This window comes from Limulus polyphemus, unplaced genomic scaffold, assembly GCF_000517525.1.
Source record: "Limulus polyphemus unplaced genomic scaffold, Limulus_polyphemus-2.1.2 Scaffold5423, whole genome shotgun sequence".
NCBI lineage: Eukaryota > Metazoa > Arthropoda > Merostomata > Xiphosura > Limulidae > Limulus > Limulus polyphemus.
The window spans coordinates 47,432-67,064 of NW_013671033.1; the positions used below are offsets into that span (position 1 = coordinate 47,432).

At 33.1% G+C, this 19,633-nt stretch overlaps 1 protein-coding gene across 2 annotated transcripts; it reads right to left on the reverse strand.

The window, feature by feature from the left end:
• Positions 1 to 1,264: 1,264 nt before the first annotated feature.
• On the reverse strand, positions 1,265 to 19,446 carry LOC106472564. Of its 2 annotated transcripts, none has more exons than XM_013933218.2 (5): positions 19,120 to 19,446; positions 17,074 to 17,623; positions 7,437 to 7,538; positions 3,779 to 3,938; positions 1,265 to 2,824 (listed from the first exon to the last, which is right to left on the reverse strand). In XM_013933218.2, the coding sequence occupies exons 2-5, from the start codon at positions 17,567 to 17,569 to the stop codon at positions 2,743 to 2,745; spliced, it is 840 nt and encodes a 279-aa protein (XP_013788672.1). In that variant the 5' UTR covers positions 17,570 to 17,623; positions 19,120 to 19,446; the 3' UTR covers positions 1,265 to 2,742. The 2 variants fall into 2 exon arrangements, with proteins under 2 accessions (XP_013788672.1, XP_013788670.1); XM_013933216.2 differs by having other exon boundaries at positions 18,910 to 19,369.
• Between the last annotated feature and the right edge of the window lie 187 nt (positions 19,447 to 19,633).

Below are 19,633 nucleotides of genomic sequence, written 5' to 3' on the forward strand. Positions count from 1 at the left end.
TTCCAGTAAAGGCGATCGTCCACTTGTCTACACAAGAAGTTTTTGTTTTATCTTCATAAATATTGTTTTCACTGGACTTAAGTATGTCCAATTTTCTTATATCGCACGCAATTTAAAATTTAGTCATGTTATCAACTATAGGATATTCCCCTTATTTCTCAATCGAATATGCTGTTATTATGGTTTTACCTCTCCGATACTTGTCAGGAAATCGATTTTATCCAAAAATACCATACCTTTCATTAAAAGATGTATGTATCACTTATAATGTTCAATAGGTGGATCTTCTTAATTATTGTTGTTTGTTATTAAGCACAAAGCTACCCAAATGGCTATCTGTGCTCTGCCCACCACGGGTATCGAAATCCGGTTTCTAGCAGTATAAGTACGAAGACATACCACTTGGGGGCGGATCTTTTAATAATTACATACAACAGTTTGCTAAGTATAGGTCATCTTTAATATCGTCCCCAGGTAGGTCAACGGAAAATTTACGGACCTACAACTTTAAAATCCGGCATTCAATTACCCGAAATGGACAAAGCACAGATAGCCCAATGTGTTGCTTTACGCTAAAATAGTCTTTAATATATAAATATATACGTGCGTATGTGTATCTATATTTAGTATATATAGAAGTTAAGTATACATTACTTTTTATGTTCATAGCTAAGTCTTCTTTATAAAATACACACTTGTTATTTTAAATATATTAATCTTTGATAAATAGGTGTGGTTGGGAATGTTTATAAAAATTAATCTAATTAATAATTATCATTTTTTTTATGACAATATTATTTTTTCGCCAAATTTGTTTGAATACATCTATCGCAACATTTGACTTTTCATAATTCCCCCCCCCCCCCGTTAACTTCTAGATAAAAGATGTATATTCTGGAAACCCACCCCACAACGCTAACTGTCGACTCAACAAAAACAGGAGATTCTCATCTTTGAATGCGGAGCTTAATTTTTACATAAATAATACTTTTGTGTATTATCTTACTACTAGACCTCTATCCCCGGCATGACCAGGTGGTTAGGGCGCTCTACTCGCAAGCTGAGGGTCGCGTGTTCGAATCAAACATTCGAATCAACACCAAACATGCTCGCCTTTTCAGCCGTGGTGGCGTTATAACGTGACGGTCAATCCTGTGAATGTTTGTCATTCCGAGATCCTGAGTTGCTGTATATATTCTTCAATATTGTTTTACATATACATAAAAACTGTATATGTAGATTTAAAAGTAAAAGACAAAAACAATTGTTTTTCTGTATTTAATAAATGTTTTCCACCAAACTGTTCTCTAAAAACTTACATCAATGGATAGAATTACTGGGCTTTATCAAGAAATTAAAAAGCCTTTTTTAACTCATTACAGATATATTTATACTACCGTATTCATAGTTTTTATTACGAAGTTTAAGAGTTTTAGGATTTACTACCTAGTTGTATCTGGTGTGTATCTTTCGAGTTTTTTCCTTTTTTCACAAGTTAATATTCTTACTCATTAAAGAACCATTTGTCAATGCGTATGGTTGTTGAATTGTTTTTGCATTAATATGTTAAAAAACAACTTTCAGAATCTTATAATATCCTAATCGGCTTGACGAGCCCGGCTTTTGGCTAAGGGCCTTGTTGTCACTGGATATAGCAGATGTAGGGTGGTTGATTTATGCTATTCTTCTTTACCTTTCACTTATAATTTCTTAGAATTTCTAAGCTAGTTATCCCGTTGACGCTGTGGTTGCTAGACCAGCTCCAGCAACGAGACAAGTTTGCTGGTTTGTCGGTTTTTCTGAATGAAAGTAAAGTTAGTTCAGATAAAAAAATAATAAAAAGAATAAAAGATATATAGCAGGCGTTAAAAACAAAATAGATAAATTTGTTATTAATCCTTAATCAAAAACCCGATTTGTAAATTATTTAAATAGAATTAAAAACAATTACAATTATCCTACTTAATGTAGTTCACACGATATGAGACGTTCATGAAAACTGATGATATAAATAGCACCTAGAATACCACTACGTCTTTCATATCTCAAGTGTTATGACGATCCCTGATATTTGGCAAGACCTCGGCGTCCTGCATATGGCACATGTAGTGTAGTTGACATATTTTTCTTTACATTCACTCGTACGTTAAGCACAAAGCTACACAATGGGCTATCTGTGCTCTGCAGATTGCATAATAGTGGTGTGACGTAATAGCTACCAGTTCTATGGAGACTGAGTAGTGTTTCTGAAAAATAGGATGCAAAAGCCACAATGCAAAAAACATTCAAATACGTCTAGAAATATAGGAGTCATACAAACATTTCATATTATAAATTTTCACTTCTTTAACAAAATTTCTCTTTTATAATTATATTTTGAGTTATACACCTACAATGCCATAGTAAAAAAAGAAATTGTAATTAATTATACATCTATATTTATGACAAAAACAAGAGGTTATATCCTTATCTCTACAACATTTTTTTTGAAGATATGTCAGAAGCCACTATTATTATGCATAACATAACATTATTATTTTTCCTTTATTTTTGAATTTAAAATTTTCATTAACAGAGATACCTTGTAATGTTATTAAGAGGATAGAATATTTTAAACAAAAGTGAATAAAATAAAATAAGTGAATAAAATCACTTCAAATGGCATATGAAATAAAAACATATATAGTTTAAAATGAATAATTCAAACATAATTTTTATCAATGTTTAAGCTCCTGAGTTTCTTCAAAATAAAGGTGGTGGTTTTTTTGATGCTAATGGAATAATTGGTTTTGCTGGATCAAGTTTAACAGGATCATCATCTTCCCTGGAAAATAATTTTGTTACTTGACTGACAAGGAATCATCCAATAAGGAATGTTATATATCCTAATTACTAGGTTTGACAAGGTAATATCTGTTAACAATGCATATACAATCAATGCTACAGCTTTATGAAAGTCAAAGTTCAGGCAAAAACTCAAAAATTATAATTGTTAGAAATCTTGTATTACTTCTTAACAAAAAACAAACGTACAAAAATTTCAATGAAAATCTTCCAATTACCATATTCTTTTGTTGAAAAATTTATTTAGTCAAATGTCTAACTTTAAAAAGTTTTCAGAGGTTTTAACTAATAAATTACTGTAAAAACATTCAAAAATTTTTTGGCTGATGAATTTTATGAACTTTTGAATTTACTAAATTTTGAAAACTTGGTTTACTGGTTTTTAGCAAGCTGGTAAAAAATCAAATAATGCCTGCTTTTTAATTGTCCAAATCTACATTAGTGTTTCAGTTATTTTGAAATATTTTTTGAACAAACAAAATATACAAGTTTTCAATCCTGTTAAGAGTCATCAATATACTCACTTCACAGTTGAGTGTGATTTCAGTGAGTTTAAATACCTAATACTTACACAAAGTTACATACTCATTGTAATCCCTCATAGGGAGAAAAAGGATAACTTCAATCAAGGATGAATGTTCTATACTACTAACCATCCAATATGTAAAAACAGTAAGAGTTAGTTAAGTCACAGTAAGAGAAATGTAAATACTATTTGACTTTTTGATCAATATATTTGATATGGTAATTCATTTTTACTTAAAAGAGATATCTAATTATTACTACTATACATAATGTTTTTAAATGATATCATAAATATTTACTTTTTGATCAATATATTTGATATGGTAATTTATTTTTACTTAAAAGAAAAATCTAATTATTACTACTATACATAATGTTTTTGAATGATATAATAAATATTTACACTTACTTAGTTACAAGACGAATATATATAATTGTCTTTTTGTTCTCATCAGTTTCTATGTCTGTAGCTTTTTCTTTCTGTTTTTTTGACTGCTTGCCTTGAAGAGCAACTGCTCCTGAACACCAATTATCTTCAACTGACCGAGATATTCCCCTTTCATCATCACCTATAATACAAAGAGAAATCATCTGAGCCATTTCCACTGTAATGAACAAGAAATCTGTAGTGAATAACTAATCACTGGAAAATGTGAGAGTAAAAAGAGTCTAACTTTCAATGGATTTAACACCAACTAAACATATGATAGAACATGTATAAATAAATAATTTATAAAATAAACAAAGAACAGATCTTCTATACTCTAACTACTATTGTGGTATTCAGGTACACTTATGTCCAGCATTAAAGTCAGAGGTTTCTATAAAACAGACATTCAGGACTGTTAAGAGAAGAATAAATTGTATAATGACAATATAGGAAAACAGTCAAATACAGATGCATTTTGGAAATCAGAATTCTTTATTTACAAACAATGTAATAACATGCACTGCACCACTTAACTCTTCATAGAACAAATATCTATTGGCTTCTATTGTTCTCACAGATCATCTTCATGTGTGAGCTCCCCTCTTTTATTGGCAGACTTTATCCACCGATATCACCTATCTCCTTATTCTCAGGTCAGCTGTATGCTTCCCTTTGTGGAGAGGATCTCTTCTATCCCACTGATTACCATTATTATTGGTGTATACCTGCTGTTTCCTTGGCCAATGACATAGCTCCTGTTGCTGGCTGTCATTGACCAATGGCACCTCACATCTGTTCCTTCGTTTGTCAGTGGACAGCCTCTTATCATTGAAAGGTCCCTCATTGCTCCACAGACTTTCTTAGAAAATGCCTGACATATCACCTGCTGCCTAAAATAAGTTTGTGTTGATGAAGTTCATCCAACAACAGAACTTCACTCGTCTTCCAATTCATTCCAACTGTGAATACTTAGGGTCGTATAGGGAATAACCTTCTCAGCCTTGGATGCTCCATGCTGCGCACCACACTAACAATCTTTAGTAAGAACGCACAGGTACCCGGTCAGATATTCGACCCCAACTAGGTATTGGATTTCCAGTAATACTTGGCTCCGGCAGAGTGTCAAAGTTAAAAACAGCCAAATCCAGGCAATTGAAAATGGCATCTAAGCCTTAATCTTTGTGGCAACTTACACGGTACTGAAAGTTACAGTCAATAATTGGTTTAGTTAAAAATAAAAACATGCCCTAAGCAACAAAGACTGACCGCTTTCTGAAAGTCAGGGATTCAGATAACAATAGGGGTTAATAACAGGCATGACTTGAGAAGTAGATTTCTGGAGAAGGTGGGGGTTTTGAGAACAATAAGGATTAGGGTTTGAGAAGTAAAACTTGAATATTCTGTTGGTGATTATTCAGTTAAATGTAATAAAGACTTAGCAGCTACCAGTACAAATAAAGAAGATAATTTTAATCTTTAATATGAATAAATTCTCCCTCTTATTCTACTACTTTATTTAGCTACCACTTATGATATTTCTCTGTTTCATGTATTACTGAATAACTTGAGTATTACAGTAAAGTACTGTAAATTCTGATAATCTACTACATAAAAACAAACAAGAATTAGTATAAGGCCTGCGATGTAACTGTAGGCTTAGCCATACCTGAATGAATGAAACCTAAACAATGTTCAATCTTTGACTAATCTACCTAGTACTAATAATACAAATATTTAAAGCTTCTCTGTCACAGAGCTCATAAATATTACATGCATTAATAACGGTTACTCGGACAATTGAAGGTAGCGGAATTATAACCAAGTTCTAGAAAAACAGTGCAAGAACCAAACATAACCACCATATTTTTTAATTTCCTATACATAGTTAATTTAAATAGGGTGGTGTTAAAATGAGTTACATAAACTCATCAGTGGTTATTATTCTTATCTAGCATGTACATAATTAATTTTGGATGCCAAACTTTTTAGAAAAACAATTTTGCATTTTGTTGAACTGACGGTGTTAAGGAAAATGACATTTTTTTCAAATTAAAAAAGAACTTGAAAAAGTCTGCATAACATGTAATAATCAGGAAAGAAATTAACTGGTTTTTAATCCTTTGCTTACACAATCACTGTTTAATTTCAGAACTGAAACACTTAAACATAAGAAATTTGTCTTTATATAATTACTTTTATCTAAAGAGAACATTTTGCTTTGAAAGAATTAAAAAAAGAACATAAGTAAAGTAAAATGAGAGATGACTATATGGCCCATTAAGATCTTAACTCATTTAGAAAACATTATTAATTATTATTATTATTGACTATAATTCAATAGTTATATTCTTCATTAGTTAAACAAGACCAAAATTTGATGACTGTCAGAGTATCAGCTAAAGTGAAAAGCTGGCAAAAACATTATATTATTCACTCATATAAAAAAAAATTATGTAAACCATTAATATGCAAAACACAATAACTGAATACAGAATGATAAATGTTGAGTTTGTAATTTTAGAATATATATTAAACAAATATTATGCAACTAGCCACAACCCTCAAAACATTTGCAGTAGTTTTCTTGCCCTTTGCTTGAAATTTTTCCTTATTCTATCATTTTCATGCATGCCATTTAAGCTATGCTTTCTTGCAGACATTATGTGTTAGATGATAAATCCTGGTCTATTTGAAAAAAAATGTATGTGGTCAGACAACAAACTCACATAGATGTAATGTTATTTAATAAATCTACATGTAAATAACTTTATTTAATAAAACTACATGTAAAGTAAACAATAATGTAAAGTAATGGTACATATATAATAGTGTACAGAGTATGAAACAGTTATGAGCATTCAGTGTATGACACGGTTTTACAAGTTGTAACAAAGAAACAAAGAACAAAACCCACAGTACAGTAAAAAGTAGCTAAAAGGTGTTTATAGCAGTCTAGTAAACAAACTTAGCTGAATATGCAGAAATATCTGAATGCGTGTTCACAAAGTGATAAGCATATGGTTTTGAATGAACTGCACATGTGTATTTTAGACCTAAATAAATCAAAAAAGCCTACATAATTTGTATTTAATGTAATATTCATGAAATGCTGTTTGTGTGAAATACTTTGCAAATAAAATAATAAACTTGAAATCGAGGCCAGTTGTCACTTGATGAAAGTGACATTGTGCCATCATGTACCATTCTAGTTGCATTGAAAAGTTTGACTAAGCAAAAAGCAAGTAAGGTGATTCTGAATTCAAAAGCCAATATGCAATCTGGATTCCTCAGACAGAGGCCTTTCTAACATTATGAGATTTGTAAAGTTCGATCAAGAAATTTGGAAGAAAGTCATGGACAGACAAATGCAATCATAATATTTATGTAGATACTGGAATATAAACAAAATTTATTTATTGTGGATTATTGATTATCATAATCCCAAGTTATTTTACATGCGACATTCATTAAAATTATCCAAAATTTTAAAAACTTGTACCATAAGTTTTTCTTTATGTAACATAACTCAAGAGAGTTATTTCAAGAGAGTTACTTTTCAGTACTAATCACTTTACCAAACCATGTTAGCCATATTTTGTCGAAAAAGTAGAATCTTGTTTCTTTACTGCACACGTACCATGAAAGGTTTCTGCAGCATTACCTGCTTCTCCTAAAACCTCTGGATGACCAAGAACATTGTCTAGAATGCTCAGCAACTGGTTGTTGAGAGCACATTCATCTAGTAAAAGAAGGAAGTTTGTTATTCATGTCACCAAGTCTCAAGTATCAAAAATCCAGAAGGATCATCATGTTTAAATAATATATTTGAAATGCAATAAATGATTCACTCTTGCAAAGTAGAGTAATTTCACTCAGGAACAGTTACTAAAGAAAACAAAATCTTGTGTTAATCATAAAAGTCTGAGTAAAAGAAAGTACAGCTTGGATTACAATGCCTGATACCGAATGAATAATATGCTGAACATTTCTATATACATCAACAATAACTTCTCTGCATAAAACCTTAAAACTCAGAACTACTCAATAGTTTATTTTGTTTAAAGGTAACCAATTAAAGAATTTATCAACTCTGATTACTGCATGGGAATCTAAGTGGAAAAAAATTTAATTACCTACTCATTATTTTGAATAAGGATCAAATATTGCAAAGCAGAAACCAAAAGAAAATTAATCTATGTTAGATATAAAAGATTGTTAAGTTTAAGAGTTATTATTTAGTTTATTTAACAATTTAATATTTAATGATTACTTACTTTTCATAACAAGAGTGTTAAAAGTTAATTAATTTAAAAGCAATAATTATGACAAATGTTATTACATAGCACCGTAGGAGTCGTACATTGTAAATGTAGTTTAATTGTAATACTAGGCTTTTGTAATATTGTTGACATCATCTTAATCAAAGCTTCTATGTTTCACATTATATTTCATACTGTTGTTATGAGAGGTCTAGATATTTATAGATTTTTCTGTCACGTGTTATAAATACATGCATATGAAGAAAGAAAGTTAATGAAAATTAAAGTAAAAGGGAAGTTAAACTGCATGATTGTCAGTTTAGCCATAATGTGTGGTACTTAAAGTGAGTTTCACAGTTCATATTGTAACCATAGAGATAAAGAAGAAGAATTTGTCCTGTCAATTAGGTCCTAAAGTAACTGAACCAGCCTGTGTGGACTTTTGGCGAAAAAGAGAATTATCTAAAGCTGTGGTAAATAATAGTGTAGCAAAGTTTTGTACATATACATTTGACTGGTTTTTAATATATATTATTTTAAAACATGTGGATTATGTGCTGTCTGTTTATTGTTGAAATTGATTGTCAACAAGTCACAGACACCTACTATAAAGAATCTGAAGAGTGGAAGAAAGACTGAAAGAAGAAAAGGAGAGATTGGAAATAGAGAGAGAGTGAATAAGAATAGAAAGAAGAAAAATAAAAGGAGAAAGAGGAGAGACTGGAAATAGAGAGAATAAGAGCACAAATTGAGACTGCCAAACTCACCCAACAGAAAGAAGGACCCAGGAATGACAGTGAGGTCAGGTCCAGCTGACCCAAGCTGCCCAAGTCTGATGAACAGAGAGATATCATGGATGCTTTCATGGAGAGATATGAAAGATTCACCCAAAGACAAAACTGGGACAAATGTGACTAGGCAGTCTGTATCAGCCCACTTCTCACAGGAAAAGGCCTACAAGTGTATGCAGGCATGACATCAGAAGATACCATGGACTATGACAAGTTAAAAGTGGCCTTGTTGAAATGTTATGAAATTACTGAAGAAGGTTTTCATTGGAAATTCAGAGAAGTCAAACCTGACACTGGAGAAACTGTATTTAAGTTTGTGGCACGTCTAAGGCAATACTTCACAAAATACACTGACACAGCCAAGTGCGAAAATAGTTGTGAGGGACCAGCAGATCTACTAATACATGAACAGTTCAAGATCACATGCTCAACTGACGTGTCACTGTTCATAAAGGAGAGAGCACCAAAAGATGTGAACAAGATAATCAAGCTGCCAGAACAGTATATGGAAGCCCATGGAGAGAGAGAGAGTATAACTGGCAAGTCCAAGTTTAACCAGTCAAAATTGAAACCAGGGATGGCTGACCAGAAACAGGATACCACTACATGTCACAAGAACTCAATGGACAAAAAGGAGAAGAGATGCTATATTTATTATAAAAATGGGGCACATTGTGAGAAAATGCGTCTGTCACGAACAAGCAGCAGCAGAAATCTCAACATAAAGTGGCTGGAGTTAACTATAAAGACAGTGCTAGCAAGAAACAAGAAAAGAGCAACTGTTACCAGGGGTGTTGCTGCCAGAAAAAACAGAATAGAGAAAACACATAAGATTCACCATAAGAAGGAAGTGCTATTTCCATGATTAAACAGTGCACAACTGATGGTCAGCTCAAGATAGCAAATGGACCAACAGTGCCAGTGGTGATTGAAGCATGTGACAAACATTGAGAGATGCCAACAAATCACAACATTCTAGTAGGTGAAGGCTATGTTGGGGACAAAACAAAATGAGTTCTGTGAAACATTGGGTGCAGTAGTGCAGCAGTGAGAACCAGTCTTGTATCTAATGACCAGATGATAGGCAAGGTACATCTTTGTGTGATGATTGATGGGACAGTAAGAAAGTTTCCCACAGCAAAAATATATGTGGTCACTCCATACTATGTGGGAGATCTTGAAGCCATGTGTATGAAGGCACCTATCTATGACTTGGAGACAGAAAATATACCAGGCAGTAGAAGTTTGGAGGAACCAGACAAAAAGAAGACTTATGAAGCATCTGTAGTCACTACTAGAGCTCAAGAAAAGCAAAACAAATGATACATCACACCCCTGCAAGTCTCGAAAGGTGAAATCCCAAATGTAGGTTTATGGGAACAGAAGAAAGACCCTTCACTGCAGAAACTTTGAGACAGTGCCCAGGAGAAAGTCAAGCCCAACACAAAGAGGAAAAGGACTTACAGAACAGAGGAGTGTAAGGAAGTGCTGTACCAGATCTATCAAGGCAGTTATGATGGGGAAGTTAAAAAGATTATAGTACCAACAGAATACTGGACCCAAGTGATGAAGCTGGCTTATGGGTCAATTGTGGGAGGGCACCTAGGAGCAAAACAAAATGACAGAATCCCCAGCAACTTCCATTGGCCGGGGGATATTGGAGATGTGACCAGATCCTGCGGGTCATGTGACATCTGCTAAAAGAAAATACCTAGAGGGAAGGTAGTCAAGGTGCCACTGGGTGAAATACCTCTCATAGAAGAGCCATTCAGAAGAGTAGCTGTGATTTGATTGCACCACTAGCACTTGTTTCTGAGAAAGGTAACTGGTATGTGCTGACAGTAGTCGAATATGCGACACATTATCCAGAAGCCCTGCTGGAAATGTTCTGCAGTGCAGGCTTTCTGAAAGAAATCCTGAGTGACAAACAGACTCAGTTTACTTCAAAACTGATGTAAGAGGTGTGCAGATTCATCAGCACTAGTCAACTCTTTACCACCATGTACAACCCCAGATGTAATGGAATTTGTGAGAGAGTCAATGGGGTTTTAAGAACCATGCTGAAGAAGATGTGCCACGAGAGACAGCGTGACTGGGACAGGTACCTGCAGGCAGTATTATTTGTTTACAGAGAAGTCCCACATGCAAGTACAGATTTTTCACTCTTCGAGTTGCTGTATAGAAGAACAGTACAAGATCTGATGCAGATATTGAAAGAGCTGTGAACAGGATGCATGCATCTCAAGGCAGTCAGAAGCACTTCTATGACAAGAAGGCCTAGGATCAACATGTCAAGGTCCGACTGAAGGTTTTGATAGTTACTTTCTCTCACATTATAGCTCTTTTTGATTAGTACTATCCTCTATCAGTGCAAATTTTCAAAAAGGAAATAATCATGCAGCAGCTCTCCACCAAAAGGAGCACAACATAACTCCTATCATAACCAGCGCCTTCTTCACATTTGCACCCATTAATCACTTCAAGATTGGTCAGAATACCTATACCATATATCACTGGAAATGGGGAGGTTGGGTGGGAAATGTCAGAGGAAGTAAGTACCTATCAGAAATACACTTTCAGTGTAGGAAAATGCTAACTTCTGATACGATATCTTACCTCGATTAGTACCATCTGATCCAGGTATATCCTTTGCTCTTTTATGGCTGTGTCATGAACAGAAAATGTGGAAAAACATGAAGGAATCTTAGAATATGTATGACCAATTAATGGGACCACTGGCTAGGTTGCAACAGACCATCCAACACCAGGTAGTATCTGGAATGGTACATCAGATCCGCAGTAGATAGAGGATAACCTACCTCTTCATCCCGAAATGGGAACTGATAGGGAAGATGAGTTTTCATACCAAAATCCGTCTCCACTTGCACACATTTTCAACATAACCAACACTAGATCTGCCTGGAACCGACATCCAGTGAATGGTAGGAAGGTGGAAAGCCCTGGCAGAATGACATCTCTGATACAAAAAGTGGCAGCATTGGGTATGATACATCCAGTCCACGGTAGAAGGAAGATACCCGGCCATGTAAAAGCAGGAAAATGTGCTGCATCCAGCTACAACCAACACCAGATCCACTGGAAAATGGCATCCAGCAGACAGTGGGAAGAAGGACTGCAAACTTGAGGTGCATCTCTAGTTCAAAACCTGGTGGCAGTGGGCATTTGTCATCCAGTCCATTGTAGGAAAAGGGATACTGGCCAGTACACATGTGAGGACTTACTTAGCTGTACCATCTCCAACCAATATCGAACCCAATGGGAATGTACATATGGAGAATGGTAGGTAGAAGGAATGTCTCAGCCTGAGGAGCAAACTGCAATTATAATATATAGTTGTGACATTGTGCAGTGCTTTAACCATATCCTGTCGGCATCTGGAATTTTACATCAGGTCCACGGTAAGAAAAGTGTCATGCCATCAACACGATTCTAATTGTGACCAGGCCATCTTCAACCAACACCAGACCCACCGGGAATGTAACTCCACATAATGGTAGGAAAGAGAAATGCCGCGGTAGAAAAAAAGCAATGGTCATATATAGACAATAATACAACATAGTGCCACAACCAAAATCTGGCAGCATCTGGAATTGAACATCAGGCCTATGGTAGGAAGTGTTATACGCCATTGACACCTGCACCACTCTATTCTGAACTGAGTGGTATGATTCATCACTCAGGAGGACAGGCCTCCATGGACCACCATCCTAGTGGCTAGGAAATGGCAAGTGCTAAGGACTCCCATACTCCATTAGAAAAAACGAAGGAAAATTGTGTTGGAGAGTCCATAGGACCGCATCACCAGAGATAGTGTAACAAGTGACCCCAATACCCTATTTTGAACAGCAAAGCTATCACTTTGACAGAGTTGTTCAATCAAAACCTGTCGGCATCTGGAATTGTACATGAGGTCCATGATAGGAACAGTCTCAACACCTTAGAGCATCAGAAATTGACAACAATCTATGTCTGCTTTACTCATGTTAGTCCATGAGTGTGTGGTCAGGGATGAAAATATTAAAATATAAAAAACATTAGAGAGAATTACTAGCAGTCGTACAGAACACTCCATCTTGACAGTGTGCATAACCCAATCCTGCAATGTAATTGTTTAGGCATAGATGATAATAGAATGGAGACACACAACCAACACCTAGCGGCATCTGGAATTATACATCAGATCCATGGTAGGAAAGGCTACAACGTAATTGGCATTGAACATAGTCACAGGATAAATAGTGCAGATTTACAAAAAAAAAAGTATACCTGGTGAGGCACTACTTGTCACAGATTGAGATCCACCATACACTAGCCAAAAAGGCCCCTGAAAAAAGGAAAAGCAACCATAACAATTCCAAAACATGAAAATTTAAATAAAGAGTAAAGAAAAACTAAGTCTGTAGTATAAAGGAAAATGTCGACTAAGCTGCGAGCAAAAACCAGCATGTCTGTATGGTACTACTGACAATTTAGAAGTGATTAATGAGTGCAAATGTGAAGAAGACACTGGTTACAATAGGAGTTGTGTCGCACTCCTATTAGTGAAGAGCTGCTCTATAATTATTTGCATGTGGATATGCAGAAGCGGGAGGTGGAAGGCTAGTAGTGAGCATTGAAAATGTGTGCAGAGAGAGGGCAGTACTAATCGAGAAGAGTTACTTTTGTGAGAGAAGGTAAGATATCATATCGGAAAGCGAGTTTCACAGTTCGTATTGCAATAACAGAAACAAAGAAAGATAATTTTTATCTTGTCAATTGGGTTCTACAGTAATTGAACCAGCCTGTGTGGACTTTTGATGAAAAAGAGAATTATTTAAAGCTCTAGATTCAACTGTGGTAAATAATAGTGTATGAAATTTTTGTATGTATGTTTGACTTATTTTGAATATATATTACTTTAAAACAAGTAGATTGTGTGCTGTCTGTTTATTGTTGAAATTGATCACCAACAAGTCACAGACACCTACTGTAATGAATCTGGCCTTATAAAACCTGACAATCTAATTAGATATATAAAGCCGGTGCATATTTCCAATAAGAGTCAGTAATATAAACCCTAAAATAAAAATTATTTATTAACCGAAATACTTCATATTTAACTAAGGTGTAAAAATACATAATCACTACATGACTGATATGATACTTTTTTTTTCATCAACAATAAATTCTACTATTGATTAATCAATCTATTTATAATATTTAATACAGAAAATTATATTCAGGAAAAAAAGGGTTTAAAATATCTTTTAGCAAAATCATAATCTTAAGAATCTAGTTGATAATTTATGTCATTAAGTGTAAAAATGTAAAAAGGAAAATTGTTATTATGGTAACACAAAATATCGCACTGGTTACTAAACACTATTTTAAACCTATGAGGTTAAGTATATGCTTATTTTAAAGTCAACCTAATTACTCAAATCATTATTTTAAAATATTTGATTTTTTAAAGCTTTAAGAATATCATCTTAAAAACTATTGCATATTCATAGGACATAAAATATCAAATAACATTCGTACATTCTTACTTGCAAAAATCAGAAAACACCATTCAAGGTAGCAAGCAATAAACAAAGTTAGGTTTTAAAATCATAATCAGTTACAATTAATTATCGAAAATTCTCATTGAATTCTTGGTTGTTTGACTCTAACAACAAATCTTCAATCATTTTCACCCACTAGTTTTAATATATATGAATCACTATAAAAACTATAATGAATATAGTTATTGAATGAGATTTTCAAATATATGAAAATGTTTTTTGTTTTAAAAATTACAAATTCTTAAATATTTAAACGATTTATGCTGCTTTACAATTTATAACTCTACATTTGAGCTTAAAGACTGGCTAAAAAACTGTATTAATGATATTCACCAACATGGCTGACCTTCTTAGACAGAAAAAAAACACACTGATATAAATTCCTATATGCCAAATTTCTACAGAAATTCAAAGTTCTCAACTTTTTAAATGAATAAGAGTTAACCTAACTCTTCTAAGCTGCCCAAACCTCTTAAAATATTACTGGGGTTATGGCTGAAAATATCATTAACTGCCAGTGTATCGAACTATTGAATCAATACATTCTAATAACATAACCTATGGACAACAAGGGTGCATTTGGTTCTTCAAAATCATCTGTACACACTCACCCTTGGAAAAAATAAAAATTTAAACCAACCTTTTACTTTTCAGAAAATCATTAGTTCTTCTCTTAAGCTCATTCCATAAACCACACTTTTATAAAAATAAAACTGTTTTAAATGAAAACTACCCTGTCTTTTCCAACTTGTGTCCCTTCATTTTATTATTTTCAAGATAAAACACAGAAAAATTATATGCCTTTATCCTAATGATCCTGTTATCTTGTAAGCTTCAATAAAATCACCTCTTACTTTTCTTTTTTCAACAAGAAAAAAAAATGTTATGAGATATTAACCTACCCCTGTAATATAACCCTTTCACTCCTGGAATTATTCTAGTAGCCATCCTGAACCTTTTCCAATAATGCAAAATCTCCCTTTAGTGAATACATGTTGCCTTTCATTTATGATGTAATATTTTACTAAAGATTTTTGTAAAACTTCTTTTATCAGATTAGCAGTGTTTTATACTTCAGAAGTAAGACTACCTGGGATATAATTTCCAGGGCAATACTTACCACCTCTCTTTAAAAAATGGGAGTAACATAGCAACTTTTCAATCCTTAAGCAACTGCCCACTATATATTTACCTACTAGAAATGAAGAGACTTGCATATCTGATACATGACTTCCTTTAAAATCTTGGGGAAAAAAATTGTTTGGTCCTTGTGCTATGTCAGTTTGAATTTCTCAGTCTTTATACTTATCACCAAGTAATTAATATATACATGATGCAGGTCAATTTGAATATTTTTTATAGGATGTTAAGGGTCAGGATTCTTACTAATATATTATTTTAAAAACAGATGGGAAGATAACATTTAAAAGCTCAGTCATCTAATAATCTTCAATAATAACTCTGCCATGAGCATCAAGGGCTCAGTCTTTACATTTTGTTTACCTCTAACATAAAATTCTTAAAACTATTTTAACATAATCAGCCAGCTGTTTCTCATAAGCCCTTATGAATTTTCTAATTTCTTTTTTAACCAAATTCTTAGCCTTACTATAATTCTGTAAGTCTTTTAATCTACTAACAGTTTAAACTTACAGCATTTATCTCTGATTTTATCTTTTATGCCTTTAGTTAGCCAATTAAGTTTGATCATTCCCATTATCCTTTTCCTCCTTTTAGAGACATGCCCATCTTAAATTAAAAGTAAGTTAAATTTAAAACTTCCTCAATCTGTTCCACATCATTAACTCATTGTCCAATTCACTAATAATATATCTTTTCTCATGGTCTCAAAATTTGCTTTTTAAAAATTAAGAAGTGTAACTGCATTTCTTTTCACAAAGTGGATTGATCACTAGTGAGTATCATTATTTGCAACATACATTCCATGAGTCTTCCTAGTTATGGTAATATTCATAGACAACAGGAGCCATAGTGAATATGCCTGCTGCCATTTACCATCCTCAACTACTTTACACTTCCTTTTTATACATTTCAACATACAGCAAACTTTTAAAACTGATTATGCTATAGTCATTATTCCCAAAGGGTCCCCTACTTCAACATTCACAATCGTATCCTTATTAGTGATTAATAAATGTAAAATGGTATCCCCACTGATTGACTTATTTACATTTAGTATAGAAAACCATTCTGAATCACTTCAAATCTTTTTCCATTGCTATTGGACTCCCTACAATTCAAGTTAATGTCTAAACTTAAGTTCCCCATAACTACTGCATTAGCATTTCTATTTTTAACAATCTAAATAAACAATTTCTATCTGATGAGATGGTCTATGATATTTGCAATTAAAAGCTTTCTACCCTTTAAAAGTTATTTGTAATCCATATAGATTCAACCTCTTGACTACCATATTTTGTCTTCACTCCTAACAAATTGCAGTTCATCCCTTAAATAAAAAGCCATTCCACTGTTATAAGTATGAATGTATATTACAATAGCTATATTCATTACTGGTTAATTTTTTTTAGTTCTGATTTATTTATGTTAATGATAAATAATTATTCATAATTTAACACTCTTTAGATCTAAGCTCAAGTATTGGGTATAAAGCTATATAACTCATAAACATGGCTAACCTTCTTCAACAGAAATGGTGGAAACTGACACACGTTCTTGGATGCCAAGTTTTTGTGGGATGAAAACAGCTTCAATAATACCATTGTCTTCCAAACCAAATGTTATCCCTGCCTCCACAGGTGCATCTTTAGCACGCAGAAACACAAACTTATTGTCTGAATCTTGAGGTCCATCTATATTCACTCTCTGGTGAGGCTTTAACTGAAGACAAGCTACCATTTTCCCATCAACGTAAAGATCCACATTACAAAAAGAATTTAGAAAAGTTTTTAGCATGATTTCAAAGTTCAACCCATTGCCCATTTCTACAATATATCCATGTTTACCTTCATAAAAATCTCCTGGTGTTACACCAACCAAAAAATCTCCTACTTTTACATAATTCTGATTCATCTTTTTCCATTCAGCCCTCTCTTCATCTGTTGCAAGTTGCAATCGTTTCATTGTTTCTGTATCATTGCTAATGTTGGTCTCAGAAAAATACACTCTCTCCATGTTTCAACTTTGTTTAGGGAATGGCTTATTCCACGTATTTAATGTTGTTTTTACCTAGAAATAAAATTACTTAATTATGCTTTGAATGAGAAAACATATAGTGTCCTTGTCTTACTATGATTAAAATACAATTTTGCTTTTTTTAACCACTGAACTGACAAATAAATAGGATAGCCAACTGTGCTTAATTTGAGTGAAAACTTTAAGTTTGTATGAAGTGTAAACAAATACCCACTAATAACTACATTTATTTTCAGTTAGACCTTTCAACAAATTTCTTAAACAAGCTGGATAAATTCTGTAATTATTATATAAATGCAAATAAAAACGTTGTTATCTCTACTTATACTTCTTGACTAAATTATCAGATTTTCAGTTTTCAACCAAAGAATTTTGATCTTGAAAAATATCTGTTCTTAAAATTTTGAAAAGCAATTTAGGCAGTAAATTTTGTAACTTTTATTTAGACAACTGTTGAACTGAAGATATGTGAATTAATAATCAAAAGTAGACTCTAAAGTACACAAAAAAAGGTTATAAAAGGAAAATAGAATTTTGTGATGAAAGTTTTGGCTACCTGATTGACTTTCAACATGATCTTAAGAGAAGTTTGAATGTAATGAATTTTTTTAGGTCTCAGTGACAGATATTTGGCTGAAATATATATACAACTCCCTTTCCCCTAACAGCAATTATAACCAATTCTTTGTTTTTCCTGCTTTTATTACAATATAGTTGTATCTGTCTAACAAAAATAGAATATGGACTTCTACTTTGAAGAATCAAGATTACCAATATATGTGGTATACGAAAAAGCATCTAGTAATGAAATTTTGAAATGATGGGGGTTGCTGTAGCTTTAATCATGCATATGTTATGTACCGCAAATTATGTTTATGATTCCTGTAATCATCTAAATTATAAATAAAAACGTATATTGTATATACACACGCATTTATTTACTTAATAACATATTTCAAAACAATTTTAAACTACACCTAACCTCTAGCTTAAAAATAAGAAATACACTTAATGTTACGATGTACGTTTTAGATTTTTACTGACATTAAATAATATAATACTAGTTTTAGTAGTACTAGTACAACTACAAGTTAGGCAGAATTATAGTAATCCGATCCTACACAATATTTTATTGTGAAATCCTTGATAAGTCATTAAGGGCTATTTATAACATCTATACCAATATTTTCATAATTGTATCCGTTTTTGATTAGAGTAATTATTAAACTACTCATGCAAATGAAAATAAAACTTATGTTAACATTAACAGTAACTCAGATTAACAGCAATTTTATGAGTAAATACTTCTCTGTTCTCACCCGATTTGCATCTATTCTCTCGGCATTACTGCAAGTTTTACTCAACTTCTAAGCAAAAAAGTCCAAATCTTTTAGTTCCGTGAATAATATCTAATTTAACACAAAACATTCAAATAACGATCTCAATATTTTGTATGTTACACACAATGTTCTGCCAATCTTCTAACTTTTATTTAGTGTAAAGGTAATGTAAACAACTTTTAATCGTACCATGACTAATTCTTCTTTCTCGTATTATCTTCACCCTAATAACGTCACTCTTGGCAATTCGTAAAGGTACGTGCAGCATACATCTTTTACTATTGGTCCACAAAATCACCAATCACAAAGTGCAATTACTTGCAGCGAAAGCGGAAGTTATGTTGGCATTTCCCAAGCGATTCTTCCTAATACTTGTGAGAAGGAAGAGGTGTATGTATATTGTTACGTCTTGGGTCGTTGGTTAACTTTCTGTAGAAATTCTTTCCGGAAAACTTCAGCGATATAAGTCCTTTCTGAAATAAAACTAGTTTATTTTTCTCAATACAACTTTGCAATACACTTAATTTCCACAGTCACTTTAACTTAAACACATACTATAATTCACGCACTTTATCCACGGTCACTACCGCACTTGACTCAATTGTCTATCTCTGCCTGTCTGCAATTCAATTAATTATCTCGCTTTATTTGCCTGCTTATATACTAAAATAGAGGGCGCGTAGAAAAGACTAGAGTTGCTAGG

What these genes read in the sequence shown, in the direction of transcription:
- LOC106472564 (XM_013933218.2), bottom strand. Translation starts at nt 17,569, where the DNA reads ATGGAGAGAGTGTATTTTTCTGAGACCAACATTAGCAATGATACAGAA. An exon ending in CACCATTTCTGTTGAAGAAG is followed by an intron (nt 7,539 to 17,073) that starts GTTAGCCATGTT and finishes TTCTTTTACTAG; the next exon opens with ATGAATGTGCTCTCAACAAC. An exon ending in TATATTCGTCTTGTAACTAA is followed by an intron (nt 2,825 to 3,778) that starts GTAAGTGTAAAT and finishes ATTATTTTCCAG; the next exon opens with GGAAGATGATGATCCTGTTA.